General features: G+C 52.0%; 2 protein-coding genes across 2 annotated transcripts in view; one reads left to right on the top strand and one right to left on the bottom strand.

Annotated features, from left to right (window-relative positions):
* TSFM (Ts translation elongation factor, mitochondrial) overlaps positions 1 to 1,815 on the top strand; it is a 17,978-nt gene extending 16,163 nt beyond the window's left edge. Inside the window, exon 6 of the mRNA XM_058742200.1 lies at positions 1,723 to 1,815. Coding sequence (XP_058598183.1) covers positions 1,723 to 1,775 — 53 coding nt within the window. The 3' untranslated portion in view covers positions 1,776 to 1,815. The remainder of the gene's footprint in view (positions 1 to 1,722) is intronic.
* AVIL (advillin) overlaps positions 1 to 16,780 on the bottom strand; it is a 19,774-nt gene extending 2,994 nt beyond the window's left edge. Inside the window, exons 1-18 of the mRNA XM_058742193.1 lie at positions 16,494 to 16,780; positions 14,105 to 14,189; positions 12,729 to 12,803; positions 11,843 to 12,039; positions 10,277 to 10,385; positions 10,087 to 10,197; positions 9,618 to 9,820; positions 9,074 to 9,152; positions 8,869 to 8,967; positions 8,026 to 8,179; positions 7,822 to 7,922; positions 7,263 to 7,400; positions 6,998 to 7,156; positions 5,786 to 5,965; positions 4,223 to 4,368; positions 3,939 to 4,083; positions 2,359 to 2,547; positions 1,645 to 1,713 (exon numbers count right to left, since the gene is read on the bottom strand). Coding sequence (XP_058598176.1) covers positions 1,645 to 1,713; positions 2,359 to 2,547; positions 3,939 to 4,083; positions 4,223 to 4,368; positions 5,786 to 5,965; positions 6,998 to 7,156; positions 7,263 to 7,400; positions 7,822 to 7,922; positions 8,026 to 8,179; positions 8,869 to 8,967; positions 9,074 to 9,152; positions 9,618 to 9,820; positions 10,087 to 10,197; positions 10,277 to 10,385; positions 11,843 to 12,039; positions 12,729 to 12,803; positions 14,105 to 14,170 — 2,220 coding nt within the window. The 5' untranslated portion in view covers positions 14,171 to 14,189; positions 16,494 to 16,780. The remainder of the gene's footprint in view (positions 1 to 1,644; positions 1,714 to 2,358; positions 2,548 to 3,938; positions 4,084 to 4,222; positions 4,369 to 5,785; positions 5,966 to 6,997; positions 7,157 to 7,262; positions 7,401 to 7,821; positions 7,923 to 8,025; positions 8,180 to 8,868; positions 8,968 to 9,073; positions 9,153 to 9,617; positions 9,821 to 10,086; positions 10,198 to 10,276; positions 10,386 to 11,842; positions 12,040 to 12,728; positions 12,804 to 14,104; positions 14,190 to 16,493) is intronic.

The raw sequence follows: 16,780 nt of genomic DNA, 5'->3' as shown, positions 1-16,780 counted from the left end.
GAGCCACCCAGGAGCCCTGAAGTCATACTATTCCTACATATATTTTAAAGATACTACATCACCATCAGTTTTGGAATCTTGAGTTTGTAGAGCACAAAGGATAGAATTGCAGATGGTTTGGACACCTGGTACCATGTACTCATCCTGATGTTAAAGAAATGTTGGATTCCTGGCCAGAGGCTCCACTTCCTGTAGCCATTAAAACGGGGGTAATGGCCTGAGTTTCTGTGGACCTGACCGTCAGAAATCGGTAAGCATATCACGTAGGTTAAAAGCTTATTGTTTATGAAAAATACCACCAGTGTAATCTGTCCTGAATAACAGACTTGAATAATAAAATTAGTTTTTGTTTTTGTCGTTTTCGTTTGTTGTTTAGCTTAAACAGCAAACATTTATTTCTCACCTTTGTGGAGGCTAGGAAGTCCAAGACCACGATGCCTGCATCCTAGGTCAGGCGAGAGGCTGATTCCTGGCTTGCAGGTGGCATCTTCCCATTGTATCCTCACATGGCAGAGAGCAGAGAGCAAGCCCTCATAGCTCTTCCTTTAAGGGCACTAATCGTATTCATGAAGGCCCCGCCCTCATGACCTAATTACCTCCTAAAGGCCCCACCTCCCAGTACCATCACATTAGGGGTTAGGAGTTCAACCTGTGTATTTTGGAGGACAAAAAATTTGGTTCATAATACCAGGTAGTTCATAGGTCGTAATTCCTTGTATTTATATTTAAAAATATGTTCGGCTTTTTTTTTTTTTTTTTTGGTGGGGGGTGGGAGGCGCCTGGGTGGCTCAGTTAAGCGTCCCGACTTTGGATCAGGTCGTGATCTCACAACTTGTGAGTTTGAACCCCTTGTCGGGCTCTGTGCTGACAGGTCAGAGCCTGGAGCCTGCTTCCGACTCTGTGTCTCCCTCACTTTCTGCCCCTCCCCGCCTTGTGCTCTGTCTTTCTGTCTCTCTCTCAAAATAACTAAGCATTAAAGGGGCGCCTGGGTGGCTCAGTCGGTTGAGCGTCAGGCTTCGGCTCAGGTCATGATCTCACAGTTTGTGAGTTCAAGCCTGCTTTGGATTCTGTGTCTCCCTCTTTCTCTCTCTCTCTCTCTCTCTCTCTCTGCCCCTCCCCTGCTTGCATTCTGTGTGTGTCGCTCTCTCTCAAAAATAAACAAGCATTAAAAAAAATAAATGAATAAAAATATGTTTGTTTTTTTTTAAAACAGCAAGTCTCGTCTAAATTCTGGAAAGCAGTAAAATGAGGGACTTGGCTTTGAGACCTGCTTTTCTGTTGATTAAAACAATCCTAAATCTGGGGGCACCTGGGTGGTTCAGTCAGTTAAGCGTCTGACTCTTGATTTCCCCTCAGGTTGTGATCTCTTGGGTTTGTGGGTTCGAGTTCTACTTTGGGTTCTGCGCTTACAGTGCAGAAACTGGGATTCTCTCTGTCTCCCTCTTCCTGCCCCTCTCCCACTTGCATCCTTGTGCTCTCTCTCAAAATAAATAAACTTAAAAAACACCCCAACAATCTTAAATCAAAATGGACCACTAGAGCGATACTAAGAAGGACGAGATAGGGTTTTGCCCACACGACGTCTGTAGCATTTGCGGTTTCTCTCGGGCTCTGCTTGCTTCTCCAAGAGTAAACCCAACTCACCGCGGTGATTCTTGTGATAGCAGCAGTGTCTCCCAGCTCTTCTTTTAACTGTTCATACGATTTCCCTGCCTGAAACAGATACAAAACAGGACGCGGTGCTGTTTCTGCAGGGAGTGACGCCTCAGGCCTAGGCTGTACCCTCAAGGAGAGCAAACAGGTGAGAGAATCAGGGAATCAGAAGACATTGTGGGGGGGGGGGGAAGCACAGATGAAAATCCCCCCTTCTGGTCAAGGCCAGGCTGGAAGGTACTTAAACATGATCTGCGCTCTTTGCTGGTGTTTCCTAATCCTCTGTACGAGACTGAAGACAGAGAGGTCGGCCAGGAGTCAGAAATCCTGGCTTCTTCCTATTGGTTAATAGTGACTTTAGACAAAACCCCTCTCCTCTTAAGCCTCCTCATTCATAACATGGGAAACAGGTTACAAATGCCCCAGCTGTCAGGGTGGCTGTGAACCTCAAAAAGGGGATGTGTGTGGATAAACATTATAAACTATTGCCTCCACGCACTGCTTATTCCTGAGACAAGCTGTGAGTTTCCCTAACTGGTGGGTGGAAAAGAGAAGGAAAGTAAAAAGCAGGGAGTGGGGAGGGGGCGGGGGGAATGTGGTCCTGGATTTACTCAGCCCTTAAGTCGGGACCCCACTTTCCCCCTGAGCTACCAGCGCTCAGCTCCCAGGCGGTAGGGATATCTCGCCCATGCTCTCTGTTCTTACACTCCACATATGCGAGTCCCAGGCCAAGAACCATCCTGTGAAGGTGGGAGGCTCAAACCCCTGTTTAATGATCAGGATCGGTGTGTCAGCATCTCGGCCACTGGGGTGAGTGTGCAGGTACTCCGCGGCCGTCGTGAAGGCTCTCTCCCTCTCTGTGGCATTGGCCTCAGCCCCGATCCACAAGAATACCTGTTGGAGAGGTGGAACATTCATGTGCTTATATCAAGGACAAGGTACCAGACCATATACCCTGCCCTATCTTGCCCCCTCAGCAAGTCACAGCCTCAGAGAACTTTCCCAGCTTGATTTGTTCAGCAGAGAGAAAAGTTTTCCCAGAATTCTAATTGTACATGTATCTCCTAGATCTCGTTAAGCTTCAGCTTCCTGAACCCAGCTTCTTGCAGGACCCCCCTCATCGTGGTCTCCGAGCACCTCAGCTACAACACCCCCAAAGGCAGCTCTTCTCTTCTAGACTTGGGTCTGTGTCTCCATTCTTGGTGAATGGCATCCATCGGGTCACCTCGGGCAGTGCCCCGGGAGTCATCCCAGATGCCCCTGTATCCGGCATTTGGCAAATCTGTCACCATCCCACTGCCCCCGTGCAGCTTATGGTGGCTCTTACTTGACTGTTACAATACTCTCCTGGCTGGCTTCCCAGTGTGCAGTGTTCTGTTGTCCCGTCCCCCCCGCCGCCATCCCTCCTCTCCTACTTTCCAGAATGATCTGTTGAAAGCACAGTGACCATGTCACTCACCTGCCTAAATTTCAGTAGCTTTCCAGGATGAAATTCAAACTGGGCCTGGTGGGTATGGCAGGTAATCTACTTCTTAGCTTCATCTCTAACTCCTTAACTCTATGGCTTGATGGGATATCGATGGTAGTTCCCTGTGTATTAGACTCTTCCGTGCCTTGCTTTTACTTGTGCTGTTTCCTTTGCCCAGGATGCTCCCTCTACCTCTCTACCGAGCCTACTTGTCCTTGGAGATTCAGCCTGGGAGCCATCTCTTCTAGGGAGTCTTCTCTGAGCCCCTAAACGGTGTTGCGTGCCCCTAATTTGTGCTCCCGCGGCACCTCACACCCCCATCATAGCAAAAGGATGTTTCTATGTCCAGCTCCTCCATCGGTCTGTAAACTCTGAGAGCAGGGGCCCTTCACCTTGGTGACACTACACCCACCCCAGGGGCTGGCATGAAGGAGGGGCTGAGTATGTGTGCTGAGCTGAATGTCAGGGAGGGGTTGCCCCGAAGATATCCCCTTTACACCCCTATATTCCCTAAAAGGCCCATATCTCCAAGTGTGGAGCCTGTTGGCGGAAGAGAAAGGAGCGCATGACGATAAGATGGCCTGATTTTCCCAGGGCAAAGTGGGAAAATCCCCAAGGTGGCAGTTCTAAACAACCTTCTGAGTTCTCCATCCCTGGCAAAGAGTGGGCTCTTCCTTTGGTTACCCTTGACGAATGTTTGGTTGACTCGACGGTGGGCAAGAGCTACCCTGGGTTTATCCTTGACAGGGGAGGCACTACACAAAAAATAGCCTCAACTGTGGGGATCTCTGCCACTCGTTCTCTGGCTGCGTCTTACCTGGTCCCAGGTATCCAGGAGCATCACATCACCTGGGTTCAGGTCATCCTGGGTGAAGTCTGTGATCTCAGTGACAACGAACCGCCCTGTCTTATTGGAACATTCAAAGAGACGGGGCTGCGCGTCTAGGATTTCCTGCTGTAGTCTGCAATACAGTCCGTTCAGAAGGAACTGAGCGACGTGGAAATCAGGTTTTTAAAACAGAAAGGCATCCTAGAGTTTGTGCAGTTCCCAAGCCTGGGCGGCAGGGGGAGCCCAGACGAGGGGGCGCTGTGTTCCCCTACCTTTTGTCATTGGCGTAGGCAGTCTTGCCTCCCAGCAGGTCCCAGAACTCAGCCGGCTCCTGGCCCTCGGCCACAGTGTCCTCAGTGCCCTCGCAGAGAAGGCTGGCCAGCTCCTTGGCCATTGCCCGCTCATCCCCACTAGACCCCTGAGTGGGGTGAGGAGAGCACAGGGGTTAGTCGTACATAGATGCGTTGATGTAGGGGGCGAAGCCACACTGAGAGTGTCCTGGGATCAGCTACCAAAGCCACAGCACCTCAGGAGGGGGAGAGGGGTTTGTTCTAGTGCTGGGAGAGGAGGGGCGGGGGAGAGGAAAGCAGCGTGGTGGCAGAGAGCAGGACTGGACTCTGAAACCCACACAGAAGTCGGCAAGAGCCCCCTTGGTTTTGGCTTCACTTGGAATTTTAGCACCGACTTCGGATTCTTTTTGAAGAGAAAAAAACTTAAATTTGAAAAGTTACTTATTCAAGAAAATTCACTCTTTTTGGTGTACACTTCTATGAGCCTTGACAAACACACAGAATCACGTTACCACCATCAAAACGGAAGGTCTAGAACATTTGCCTCAGCCCCACCAAAAATTCCCTCGGACTACCCCTCTGTGGTCGGATGCTCCCCACGTCCCTAACCTCCGGCAACCGTCTGTTCTCCATCACTACACTGTTGCGTTTTCCAGAATGTTATACATGGAATCACGCACTGTGTAGCCTTTGAGGCTGGCTTCCTTAGCACAGAGCATTTGAGATTCAGCTTTGTCGTGAGTATCAACAGCTTTTTTCTTTGCGTTGCCGAGAAGTATTCTACTATGAATAGTAGTATGAATATACCACTGTTTTCATTTTCTAGTTGAGTTGCTTCCAATTTTGGGTGCCAGTGAATAAAGGTGCTATGCCTATTTGTGTGAAGGTAGTTTTATTATCTCACATGGGTAAAACCGGGCGTGGGGCTGCCGGATCGTATGTGTGTGTTTTATAAGATTAACCGTCAAATTGTTTCCCAAAGGCCGTATTTGCACTGCCAGCAGCAATGCCCATGAGTTCCTGTTGCTCTGTGCCCTCATCTGCCCTTGATATTGTCTACTTTTTTTTTCTTTTTTTTTTTTAGCCACTCTCCTAGCTGTACAGTAGCATCTCTGTGGTTTTCACTTGCACTTCCCCGGTGAGTGTGGCATTGAGCATCTTTCCCAGCTCCGTTCTCTTTTGTAAGTGTTAGTGCTTTTTAACGTAGATGCGATCTGAATGGACAGAATCGCAGTTCTAGCGCTTTTGCTCAATGTTCATGCCTGTCCTGTTACATTCCACCAGACCGGTGTGGAAAGATTGGCTTATCCAGCCTCCGTCTGTGTAGAAGCTTATGGAGTGTCTCCTGGGTGTGAGCAATGTGGTCAGTGAGTTTCTAATTGCAAGAAACACTCACAGTCCCTTTGAAGATCCTTTAGGGAAAGGCTCATCTTCTTGAGGACTGCTCCGGCCTACTGTTTAGTTCCTCTGGCCTCGCTGACGGGAGGGAGGGCCCAGGGCAGGGCTCCCAGGGGCCGGTGTGTCCACCGGGGCCAGACGTCTTACCTTGCCGTACCACAGGTAGTGTTCTGCTTGGGCCCGCAGCAGAAAGACATCATTGGAGTTTAGGGAGGAGGCCAAGGCTGGAACCTCCACCGCTTTGGTGTTGGATTTGTCATTTCCTTGAATCCGGAAGAGCCTCACTGGAGGGTCGGGCTCAGCATTTCCCTTTCTGGAAGTCCCACCCTAGAGAGGAGAAGAGCAGAATCTGGTTCTCTGGAGCCCCATGTGAGCGGAGCTCTGGGGTTGCCGTTGTAGAGACTGTGGATGAATTCAGCACTGCTTTTGCCCACGGGGAGCTGCCATGCACACTGGAAGAGGTCAGGTGAACTGGCATCACAGAGCCAATAATATTAGCTCCCACTCTGAGACTTTTATTGTCTGTTAGGCTCTGTGGTTAGCACCTCACCTACATTATTTCATGGAACCTCAGAATAACCATGTGAAGTAGGTATGATTATCCTGTAGTACAGATGGGAAAACTGAGGCTTAGCAATCTGGTTAATAAATGACAAGGCTAGGACTTGACCACAGGCTTGTGTGATATCAAGCAAATGACATTACACATTCCTGGTGTTGCTTCGGCCAGAGCTTCATGGAGGAAGTGGGACTTGAGTTCGAAAGGGCACATCCAGTGGGGGAGGGAGGGTTGGACATGGCGGGGCTGGACGCGTGGCACACATGAGGTCTCATGAGGAGACTCACCTCACTAGAGTGAAGTGTGTAGGTTAGGGAGCTGAGGGTAATACACCTGCAGAGGTAATATGGGTCAGATCATGAAGGACCTTGAACATTAATTGGGCAGTGGTTTGGACTTAAAGTCCTAGGCAGTTGGGATTCACCTGAATGGCTTGGAGAGATTAACCCTCTTCCCCTTCTTCTTCTTCTTTGTAAAAAATGTTTATTTATTTTTGAGAGAGAAAGAGAGAGAGAGAGAGAGAGGAGAGGGAGGGAGAGAGAACATGAGCGGGGGAGGGGCAGAGAGAGAGGGAGAGAGGGAATCCCAGGTAGGCTCCATGCACTCATTGCCAGTGCTGAGCCCGGCGTGGGCCTCAAACTCATGAACTGTGCTGAGCCACCCAGGCGCCCCGAGATTAACCCGCTTCTTGTCTGTGTCTGCCCCAAGCCCTCCCTCCTCTCCGATTCGGTAGCCTCCTGCTGACCTGCAAGTTCTGGGCATTCCTGCTCACGGTGTAATCTTATCTGAGGGGGTCTCACCTCAAAGATAACGAGCTTCCCTTTGAAGATGGCCATGAAGTGGCGTGGCTCCTTCCCCATGGTAACGCGAACCTGCACAGGGGCCCCAGCAAACTCCTGATCCACCTCCACGGCCTGGTATGCCGAGGCTGCCAGCTCATCCTTTGAGGCGTGGCGGCCCTGCAGTGGTTAGAGGGGGAGAAATGGGTCCCCGCCACCCCTTGCCCCCACTCAGGGGCCAGAGGAAGCATCAGCAGCCAGAGCGAAGAGCCTGCTTCAGGCCTACCTGCCAGATGTACAAGATGTAATGTGGCTTCCCATTCACCTCGTACGTGTAGAGGACCAGATAGCAGTCTCCCCCATAAAAGAAGCCATACCACCGATGCTCCACAGGGACCAGCTCCAGGTTTTCAATTCTCCAGACCTGGGCGCAGAAGGAGACACAATTTCCCAGGGATGGGAAATTTCCCAGGGATGGGGCTCCTGTTCGAAGGGACAGCTGCGGAAGGGATTGGGCCGTGCTCAGCAGAGAACGCGGCAGGAAAGACACTAACGTCCACTGAAAAGTACACCTTCCCTCCCTGGTTCTTCTTTCCTCGCCGTGAGGGCTTTTCACACTTGCAGGATCCGAATCCCGAGGAGAACCGGATCATTACCGCTCAGGTGCATCCCATCACGGCTCGGGGATGATTTGAATCTATCTGCCAGGTGAGTTATTGACAGCACACTGGGCTGTCAGCCTTTCACGTCCCTGAGGACAGGACAGCTCTCCAGCAGGACAGCTGGGAGGGCCAGTGCCTCCTGCCGCCCCCCCCCTCCGCCCGAGGTGTGAATCGCTGACTCACCTCAACTTTTCCATTGCCATCATCGACCATCCTTTCCTGGGCAGCCACCTCCGGCTTGGCGTGCAGCAGGGTCACATCAAATTTCTCCTGGAAAACTTTAGCTGCAGAGAAGGGGTTGGGAGAAGCCGAGTGAGTGAACGGCACCCGTGGCTGCCTTTCTAGAGAGTCCCAGCCGTGAGAAGGCGATCTGAGGAGCAGCCTCACCGATTTTGCCAATGCCAAATGCTTTCCCCAGGCCGGTGGTCTGGTCCTTCACTGACCACTTCTGGAACAACTGCTTAAACATGGCCGACTCGGCACCATCGTTGACGGTCTCCACGTTGGTGCTGCTGGGGTAGCCCTTCATCTGGATGAAGCTCTGCAGACACCCCCAACCCCGGAAGGCAGGCCAATCAGGGAATACACTGGGTTCTTTGCTCGGCTGCTGACTCACCCCTTTGAAGCCAGTTGATAGGATTGCTCCCTGCTGGGAGTCAGAATCAAATCCTAACTCACTTATGTGTAGTGGCCAAGTTACCTGCCTCAAGGGAAGGACAGAGGGAACAGTCCCAGTATCTCTTGATTGGCCTGTCATGATTATGACTAATTTTTTTTTTTTTTCAAGATCGTCTATACTATGTGCTTGCAGCACTCACGTACTCCACTGATTTCGTGTCAAATTCGTTTGCTCGTTTACTGCTTTGTAAGTGCATCCTGCTGGGCTCATCTGCATGGGCCTGCACGGCATCATAAGCTTCTTGAGGACAGGGCTGTCAAGCGTGATGGGACATCCCCTTCGATAACAGCAGCCGTATTTTCTGAGCAGGGGTAGGGGCCAGGTACTGTTCTAAGTGCTTTGCAAATGTTATTTAATCCTCAGAAACCTCAGAATCCTCCGAATATACCGGAGATATATAGCAAACCTGGATTTGAATCCCAGTTTGTCTATCAGACTGAAGTTCACATACGTGACTGTGATGTTCTATGCCCCGGTTCCGAATATGGCTACATGTCTGAAGTGTTACTACCAGAATTTTGGGGACAATACCATATGCCTGTGGCTCCTACCAGGGCTTTAGACATGGCTGTCTGTTTCTCAATCTTTGTGGCCCCTCTTCCTTTCCACACGTAGATCTTGGTTCCACTTTGGTCTAAGATGTAGCAGTCCTGAAGCAGTCGGGGATAAAAGTGGTTACTGCCACTGAGGAACATAAGGAAGATCTCTAAAGCCAGGGCTGGCCCCAGACGCCAAGCCCACCCAAGCTCTACTTACATCATGGTTCAGTAAGTCCTGGACCAGTGGTCTTGTTGCTACCTCTGTGACCGCCAGCTGCCCAGCTGAGTCTGAGACACTGGAAAAAGGGAGAAATTAGCCTGTGCTTTCTCTTCTACAAAGCGTCTTGTAGTCAATTTGGTATTTTTGCTGGCTTTTAGTGTGGAGTTTCTGGATAAATTTTGACTTCTTATGACAGGGGTGGCTTAAATGCAGACAAGAATGTAATGGGCTCTGTTCTCTAGAAGACTGCTGTGCATCTCTCTCCCAAACATTATCTCCTCCACCTTCCGGGGCATGTATAGACTCAAGTAAAGGAAGACCTTCCTCAAGAGACGAGGAAGGGTTGCTGACAAGAATAGACAGTAGCTGCCTCCTTGGGTGGGGAACACTGAGCTCCGTCTAGAAGCTGCATATGAAAAGGGTTAAAAGAAAGCCAGACGCCTGTACTCAAAATGAGGAGCCAAGCACAGGTGCTTGGTTTTCCAGGAGACATCGTCCCCCTACCCTGGCTTCCAGCCAGCATGTAGGTTTAGTTACTCACTGATACAACATGATGTTTGATTTCTGCTGCTGATCTATGATCTCATCGGGGACTGCAGGCTTGATAATGGAGCGTTGGCCGAGGGTATCCTGAAGGACCTTCATCAGCTCCGGACTCGCTGCCTCCTTGTCTCCCTCGATCACACCTATTTCAGCACGGCCCCCTCGCTCTCTGTCCCGAATATCCTTTGCCAGAAGCATAGCCTATCAAAGAAGCCCAAGGAAGCAGTTAGCCCCACCGGGGCCCCTTCTGCACCTGCTGGCTTTGGGAGGAGCAACCCGGGTCCCAGACATAGGGGTTATTCTGATGCTTAGGACCCTGGAGTGAGTCACAGACTCATGCACTTGGCCTGTCTCTGAAACAGATTCTACTCAAAGGCAGAGGTCTGTCTTGCATCTCAAGGGAAGAGCCAGTGGAAGAAAGAAAAAGGAAAAGGCAACTGAGAGATTGCAAGCCCCATGAACCACACCTTCAGGCGCTCTCCGCTGTTGCTCTCTGGGCCATTCCATTGGATGATGACCTTCCCAAGGTCCAGCAAGAAGACATCACCTTGGTTAAAACTGTCCCAGCTCATTTCCACCTGCAGATGGGAAGCAGACATCGTTCAGGAGGAATTCTTAGGCGCCAGGTGGAGCAGACAGATGGTGGGGAGGACTTACCTCGGTGGCCCTGATGTTTCTTTTCCCCTTCACGTGTAGCAGCCGCTTCACATCATAGGTGTTGGTCTCCACATGCTTCATCCCGGAGGCCACACCCCCCTTCTTGTAGCTGTGGGAATATCCAAATAACAGCCAGTTATTTACCGAGCACCTGCCACGTGCTGGGTACTGGGGGGGGACTGTTGTAAACTACACAGCTGCGGCCTCTGCCTGTAGGGGCGACGACAGGACATAAGCAGGTAAACATGAGTGATGGTCATGGCTGCCACAGAAGTAGACTGAGTGACAGACTTTTTGACAGAGTGGTCAGAGCAGTCTTCTCTAAAGGAATGTCAATCAAGCTAATGTATTAAGAGGGATAGGAACCTGCCAGACAGAGGGCTAGAGTTCCAGAGGGTTCATTGTCAGTGTGGAAGACCCTGTGGCATGAACTTGCTTTGTTCTAGCAACTGTCTGAAGATCAGTGTGTGACAAAGAAAGGGGCACAAGTCGGGAAGCAGCAGAAGCATCAATGACACTTGGGCCTTAAGACAAATCCTCTCTCCAGGAATCAGCCCTCCTATCCCTGGTGTTTGTCCCAACCCGGCCTCCATCCCAGGGTCCTCCACCTGAAGGGCATGCAGAAAGCCACCCCGGAGCAGAAGGTTTGTCTTTGGGCTCCCTGGTGACACCTTGTGGTGCTCTGTGCCCAGCAGGTCCCCAGTCAGTGGGGACTGCCAGCCTGCAAGAGGTGAGCCTTGGACCAGCCTCAGATTTCTCCAGCTCGTTTGAATTCCTCTTGTTGTTTTTGATCTCAAGTGCAAAGTTTGGAGTTAATTAAACTCCTCCGTTCATGGGACATTATCAGTACTGTCCTTTACAAGACCCCTCGCTCGTTTTCAGTATTTACGTATTCCCTTTTATCTGCATATGCTCGCCCATTCCTCTCCCTCCCACAGGCATCCCTTCCAACAGTGGAACAACTATCTTTTTCTTTTCATCCTGATAAGTGTGTCCTGTTGTTTGGTGGGCATATATTTTTTAAAAACAGAAACTGGCATTGTCACGTAGTTCAAGTCTGTGTCTTTGTTCAGGAGTACCATGGATGTAAGACCCGCCCACACGTTAGGCGTGTGTCTGACCCATTGTCTCCAGCTGCCACACAGTGCTCCTTGGCGTCCTGGAGTATTTCTCCTGTCCACTCTCCCAGGGGTGGGCACTCTACCTGGCCTACAGCTTCCTGCCACCACTAATGGCACTGCTGTGGACATTCTGGTTCACGAGCTCTCGCAGACCCGGGTATATGAGAAGTCCTCTGAGTCATGCCCCCAGAAGTGGGATTTGCCTCCGCGGAGCAGACTGCTCTCCAGAACGCTATGGCGGTCCCCCTGCCAGGGCGGCACGAGGGCTCCTGTTTCCCCACGGCCTTGCCACCACCCGGCCCTCTGATCCGGCCTACTCCGACAGGTGGAAGTGATAGCTTTGTTTTGATTTGCATTTCTCAGACCCTTCACGTATTTATTGGCCTTTGTGGTTTCCTGCTGGGTAAGCTGCCACTTATGTCCTTGCTCTGGCGTAACTACTCACACGATGCCCTGCTTGAAGTAGCCGTGGAAGGTGTCAGACTCATGGTACTGGACCTCTCGGTGCTGCACGGGGCTGCCCCCCAGGTAGTCGTCCAGCTGTGTAGTGTAGATGGCCGCACAGCTCTGCTCGTCCTGGGAGGAGTCCTTCCCGATCCAGAAGTGGATGTCCTGGGAGAGGAGGCTGCCCACTCTTCGTGTCTGGGATGTCCAGAGAGATCGGGTTGGGGGCCGGCTCACCCACCCCGCCTCTGCTTTGCTGCTGGCCCCTCCGGTGTGGGAGGGACACAGCATAGGGTGGCTCGTGTCCCACCCTAGGGGGGCTCAGGGCCTCTCTCCCTTGCGGCAGTGGCCTCTGTGCAGACCTGCTGTGTGGCCCAAGCTCCAGCAGCCCACATTCCTCCCACCTTGGGGGCAAGTTGACAGCTTACTGTTCTCAAACTACATGGAGACCAGTGAGGATCCTTTCCAAGGCAGGGGGCAGACTTACCTTGCTGCCCCCTGCCCTTACACAGCTGGCACAGCGCTGGTCTGTCCATCTGCGTGGCTCTGTTGGCATCGTTCTTTGGGATATTGTTTCCTCAACTAGAACGAGCACTTTGAGGCATGGCCTTGTATTTACCTGGCCTTCCTCCACACCACTTTAATGCGGGGTCTGAGCCCCGGGAGGGAGAAGTGATGCTTGCGGGCTACCCGCTGAGGTTCAGACTGAGGGCTCCATCCCCTAAGAATGGCCTTTGAGACTCAAGCTGGAGGCCTGTTCTGTAAAACACTGAGGAAAGACCAAGACGGATACCAAGGACCTGATTAGCGTCAGCAGCAGATCTCAGCGGAACCGGGGAACTGGCTCTCAGGGGAGAAGTTCTTGGGAATAAGGAGACGGTGCTCACCGAGAGGATGACGTAACAGTCCCCCTCATAGAAGTTGCCATGGGCACTCAGGGGCACCAGCGCCAGCTCCCGTTTCTGGAAGGACAAGGGGTGTGTGTAGTCTGCAATCTACCCCGCCCCTCCAGCCTCCCTCTCCTCTCCATCTTTTGGCACATGTGGCAGGGGAGAGGTAGGGGAGATGTCACCACTGATCCTACGGGGCATAGCGGCCGGCCACAGGATCCAGGGGGCCGCCCCCCTTGCTTTTGCTCGGCTCTGCCTGCATGGTCCCAGCTCTGAATCTGGGTCCCCATCTTCACCCTGTCCTCCTCCCCACCACCTGCATGGTCTCGTCTCACTACACTGTGAGGAGCCTTTGCAGGCTTTGCAGGCAAAAGAGCTGGATATAAGCTGACAAGTGAAATCCCACCTCGCAGCAGCCGCTCCAGTGCCTCCAGCACTGTTCTCCAGCCCTGACCGCCCAGCGCTGGCCAAGGTCTGCAAACGGGACGTGGGGATACCATGGGGCTGTGGGAGGTGAGTGCCAGCAGGTGCAAAGGGGCTCCATGCCCGGTGTTCTGTATTGCAGCCTGGGGTGGGGGCCTGAGCTGCCACCTGCACGCATGGCTTGCCCCAGGAGAGCCATGCACCTGGCCTCACACGTGCATTTCCATCACTCTCGCCAAGTGAGGTAAACCTGAGTCATACTTGTGTGTGTTCTATGTAAAATGTGCGTGTCAAATGTAAAAATGCTAAATAGACCATACTTTTGATAACGTTTAGTACCTAAATTGAAACGAACAGGTAGCCTTAAGTGCTTTGGGTTTTCTGCAGCAGCCCCTCTCTGGGCTCGGAGCAGGGACGTGGGGGCGCGGGGAGGGGGTCTTTACATCTGGCAGGTGGAGCTGCCCCGGGGCCAGGGCTGTTCCCAGCTACAGACTGTTGGAGCTGGAGCTGGGCGGGAGAGGCCCCCCCACCCCACCCCCAGAGGCAACCACGCCCCCTACCTCCGCTACCACTTGGCAGGAGCCAAAGTGCCCTGTGGAAGACAGGTTCTGGTTTTCCCACAGAAGCAGCCAGGAGTCGCAGGTCTCCAGGGTGGGCCCAGGCCCCACCCATCGCCCCAGGGCATTTACGGGAAGTGCAGACTCACGGAGCAGATGGCAGGATAAAGGGCAAGCTTATTTTTGCTTGGGGCCCTGCTCTCCAGGGCTAAAAGCGTTTCTTCCACCTGCCGCCACCTGTTTTGAGCACCCAGGAGGGGTCAAGGATAGGAAAAGGTGGCTCCGAAGCCGCCCCTTGCTGTTCCCAAAGACGGGAGGCTCGGGAGTGCCAGAGGGCCGCCAGAGCCGTGCCCCGCGGTACAAGGAGGAAGGTGTGCCTCCGGCCCAGCTCACCTCGATCCGCCAGGTGATGATCCCAGGCTCGTTGCCCACGGCCCTGAAGGCGCCGCTCAGAGACATGGTGCTGGTCTTCGCAAGGCTGCCACGGCACAGAGTGAGCAGGGGAGACGAGGCCCCTCACGGGGGGGCAGGCACCCACCCAGCTTTTCTCCTAGGTCATTTCCTAGCTTCTCATCAGCCATCCTGCCACGTCCTTGTGGTGCGCCCTGCGGCTCCACGGTGCGGGGGCGGGGAATGACTCATCGGAGTTCTCGAGGGAAGCCTGGCTGGTCTGGGGGTCCCCACCCAGAAGGTCTGCTCCCCCCTTGCCACTCCCTTGTCAAGAGCTCTGGTCAGAGTCACTGTCATTTACTGAAGGGATCATAAATATGTCAAGCCCTGTGTTGGCTCACGTTATGTCACTTAATTCTTATAAACGGAGTATATTTTATCTTACATTGCAGGCAAGTTGAGGTTCAGAGAGGTTAAATAATTTGCCTAGGGTCACACACTAGAGCGAAATCCGTATCTGACCCTAAAGCCTGTGCTTTTTAGTCACTTCGATGTCGCGTAACCCTTCCTAAACGCACCTTCCTTCAGTGGCTAACGGGGAGAAAAGCTTACGTCGGAATATTTCCAAGCTGGGCTGCCTTCTCTCACTCATTCCTTCCAGCTCTTTCCAGAGGTCCTGCTTGCCAGGTCCTCTGCGGGGTCAACTCTCTTTCTCATTGGGCTTTTACTTTCCAGACTTTTCTAAGTAAACTATCCTAAAACTTGAACAGCTTGTCTTGCTTTTGTCTGATGACTAATATGTTCTCTGGGCCTCGCAGAAGAGGGAAAGTAAAATGGCAGAGCCTGGGCAGGGAGAGGGGGAACAGAGTTCAGGGAGCCAGCAGGGAAAGGCTGGGTGGCCGGGTCTTCCTGGGGGCTGATGCCCTCCTTCCCCCTCTCACACAGATCCACAGGAGCCAGTGGTTCAGTGGCTGCCCACGAGGCAGGGTGGGGAGAGGGAGGAAGTGGTGAAGAGAAGTCCGGTGCCCCACCATCTGTATTCAGGGCGTGTCCAGGGTTATCAAGTACTTACACACATGCATGGTCACGTAGGGGCTTTGTATAAATAAAATGCCTGCCTGTTGTCTGGTTCTTGCTCTCAAGGAGCTTGCATTCCGATACGGATAACTGATGAATGTTCTCAAGAGGCAAAGGAAAAAAGATGTGCTTGATGGATTTACAGAAGCAAAAAAAACCAAACCAAAACAAACAAAAAAAAACCCCAACAAAATAAAAACAGAAACAAAAAACAAAACATGAAACAACCCACCCAGAAAGGGCCGTATGGAGTTTTGCTACTTGGAGGCATACTGTGCTTGTTAAGAGCATGTCTGCCCATTCTATCCTTGAGCCTTGGTGGATGAAGCCAGGTTTGGAGAGCTCGTGCCATTATGTAGTGTGTGGACTTTGGCAAAAAGCGCAAAAGAAACAAAAAAAACAACAAAAAACCCAGACTCCCTTTGTGTACTGCTGGAGCAAGACTAAAGCAGGGCACAGACCCGGAGTAGCCGGCGTCTGAGGATTTCATTGGATAACTTGTGCTGCCCCACCCTACCTGGTGCTGCTCAGAACTGCCAGGAAATGTTTGTTCAAGTTCTCTTCAGACCCTAGATTTCATTCATTAAACGCAAATGCCATGACCCAAATAGGGGAAGGGGACAAGGGCCAGTGAATTCATTCGTTGAAAATAGACAAGCTTCCACCTGGTAGAATCGGCATTCATCAGGGCTGTGAGTCTGAGAGGCCAAAAGCAGTCCCATTTCCCAGCAGGGACTTAGCAACAGGGAAGGAGCTCACTGGGCCAACGTCCCCCACTTAAGGAGAGGACATGCTCAAGGAAGGGACTTCCTGCCTCCCTGGGACACCCAGAAAAGTTGATGGCAGCTGTGACATCAAAGTCCCCCAAAGCTCAATCTCTTCCTCCCTCTTCTCCAAGTCCTTATTAATTCAGCACTTTTGAGGCCCCTGCAGAAACCCTTGGGGTGGGGTGTTTTGGAGGCCCAGGCTAAAAGCCAGCGGCCCTTAATTCTCACAGATCCCCCTGTGAATGGAGCCCAAGCAGAGGAAGCAGTTCTAACCTCCGCCTTGGCCCAAGGCGACGTGTGAAAGGGGTAGTCTCCACACTTCCCAGCTTTTGAAAACAGTGCTCTATCTGTTCAGTGGTTTCTAACAAGGGCCTTAACTTCGCAGCAGGAAGTTTGCACAACTCTTTACAAACTCCTGGTTTAATCCTTTAAAAGCCTCATCCAAGAAGACAAAGGCACAGAAATGTCGATCTCCTCTTCCCTTCGTTTCTTCCTTGCTCAGTAGGATTGCTCTGCTGATGGACACCCACACACCAAATAGACCTTACCTTGCCTTCTCTCCCACCGGTCTTCCTAGTTTTCTGGCGAGAAAGTAGCAGCAGTTCCGGAGAACCAACCCAAAGCAGAAGGTGCCAGGTTCCGCTGCCTTAGCCTAGTAATGGCTGCACAGACACTGCCTTATATTTGCTTGTGTTTGCATCTTAACCTCATTTTCCCAGTCCTGGCCAATCACCGCCAACCTAGCCCTGGGCTTGACTTATTCAAACCAGAGGGGAAGCTTTATCTGTTCCTATTCAAAACAGCAGAAAGAAGTGCAGACTTTTAAAGGCTTCTT

The sequence above is a fragment of the Neofelis nebulosa genome, chromosome 8, assembly GCF_028018385.1.
Source record: "Neofelis nebulosa isolate mNeoNeb1 chromosome 8, mNeoNeb1.pri, whole genome shotgun sequence".
NCBI classification, from domain to species: domain Eukaryota; kingdom Metazoa; phylum Chordata; class Mammalia; order Carnivora; family Felidae; genus Neofelis; species Neofelis nebulosa.
Note: the sequence above shows the minus strand (reverse complement) of the source record. Positions and strands in the feature narration are given on the sequence as shown.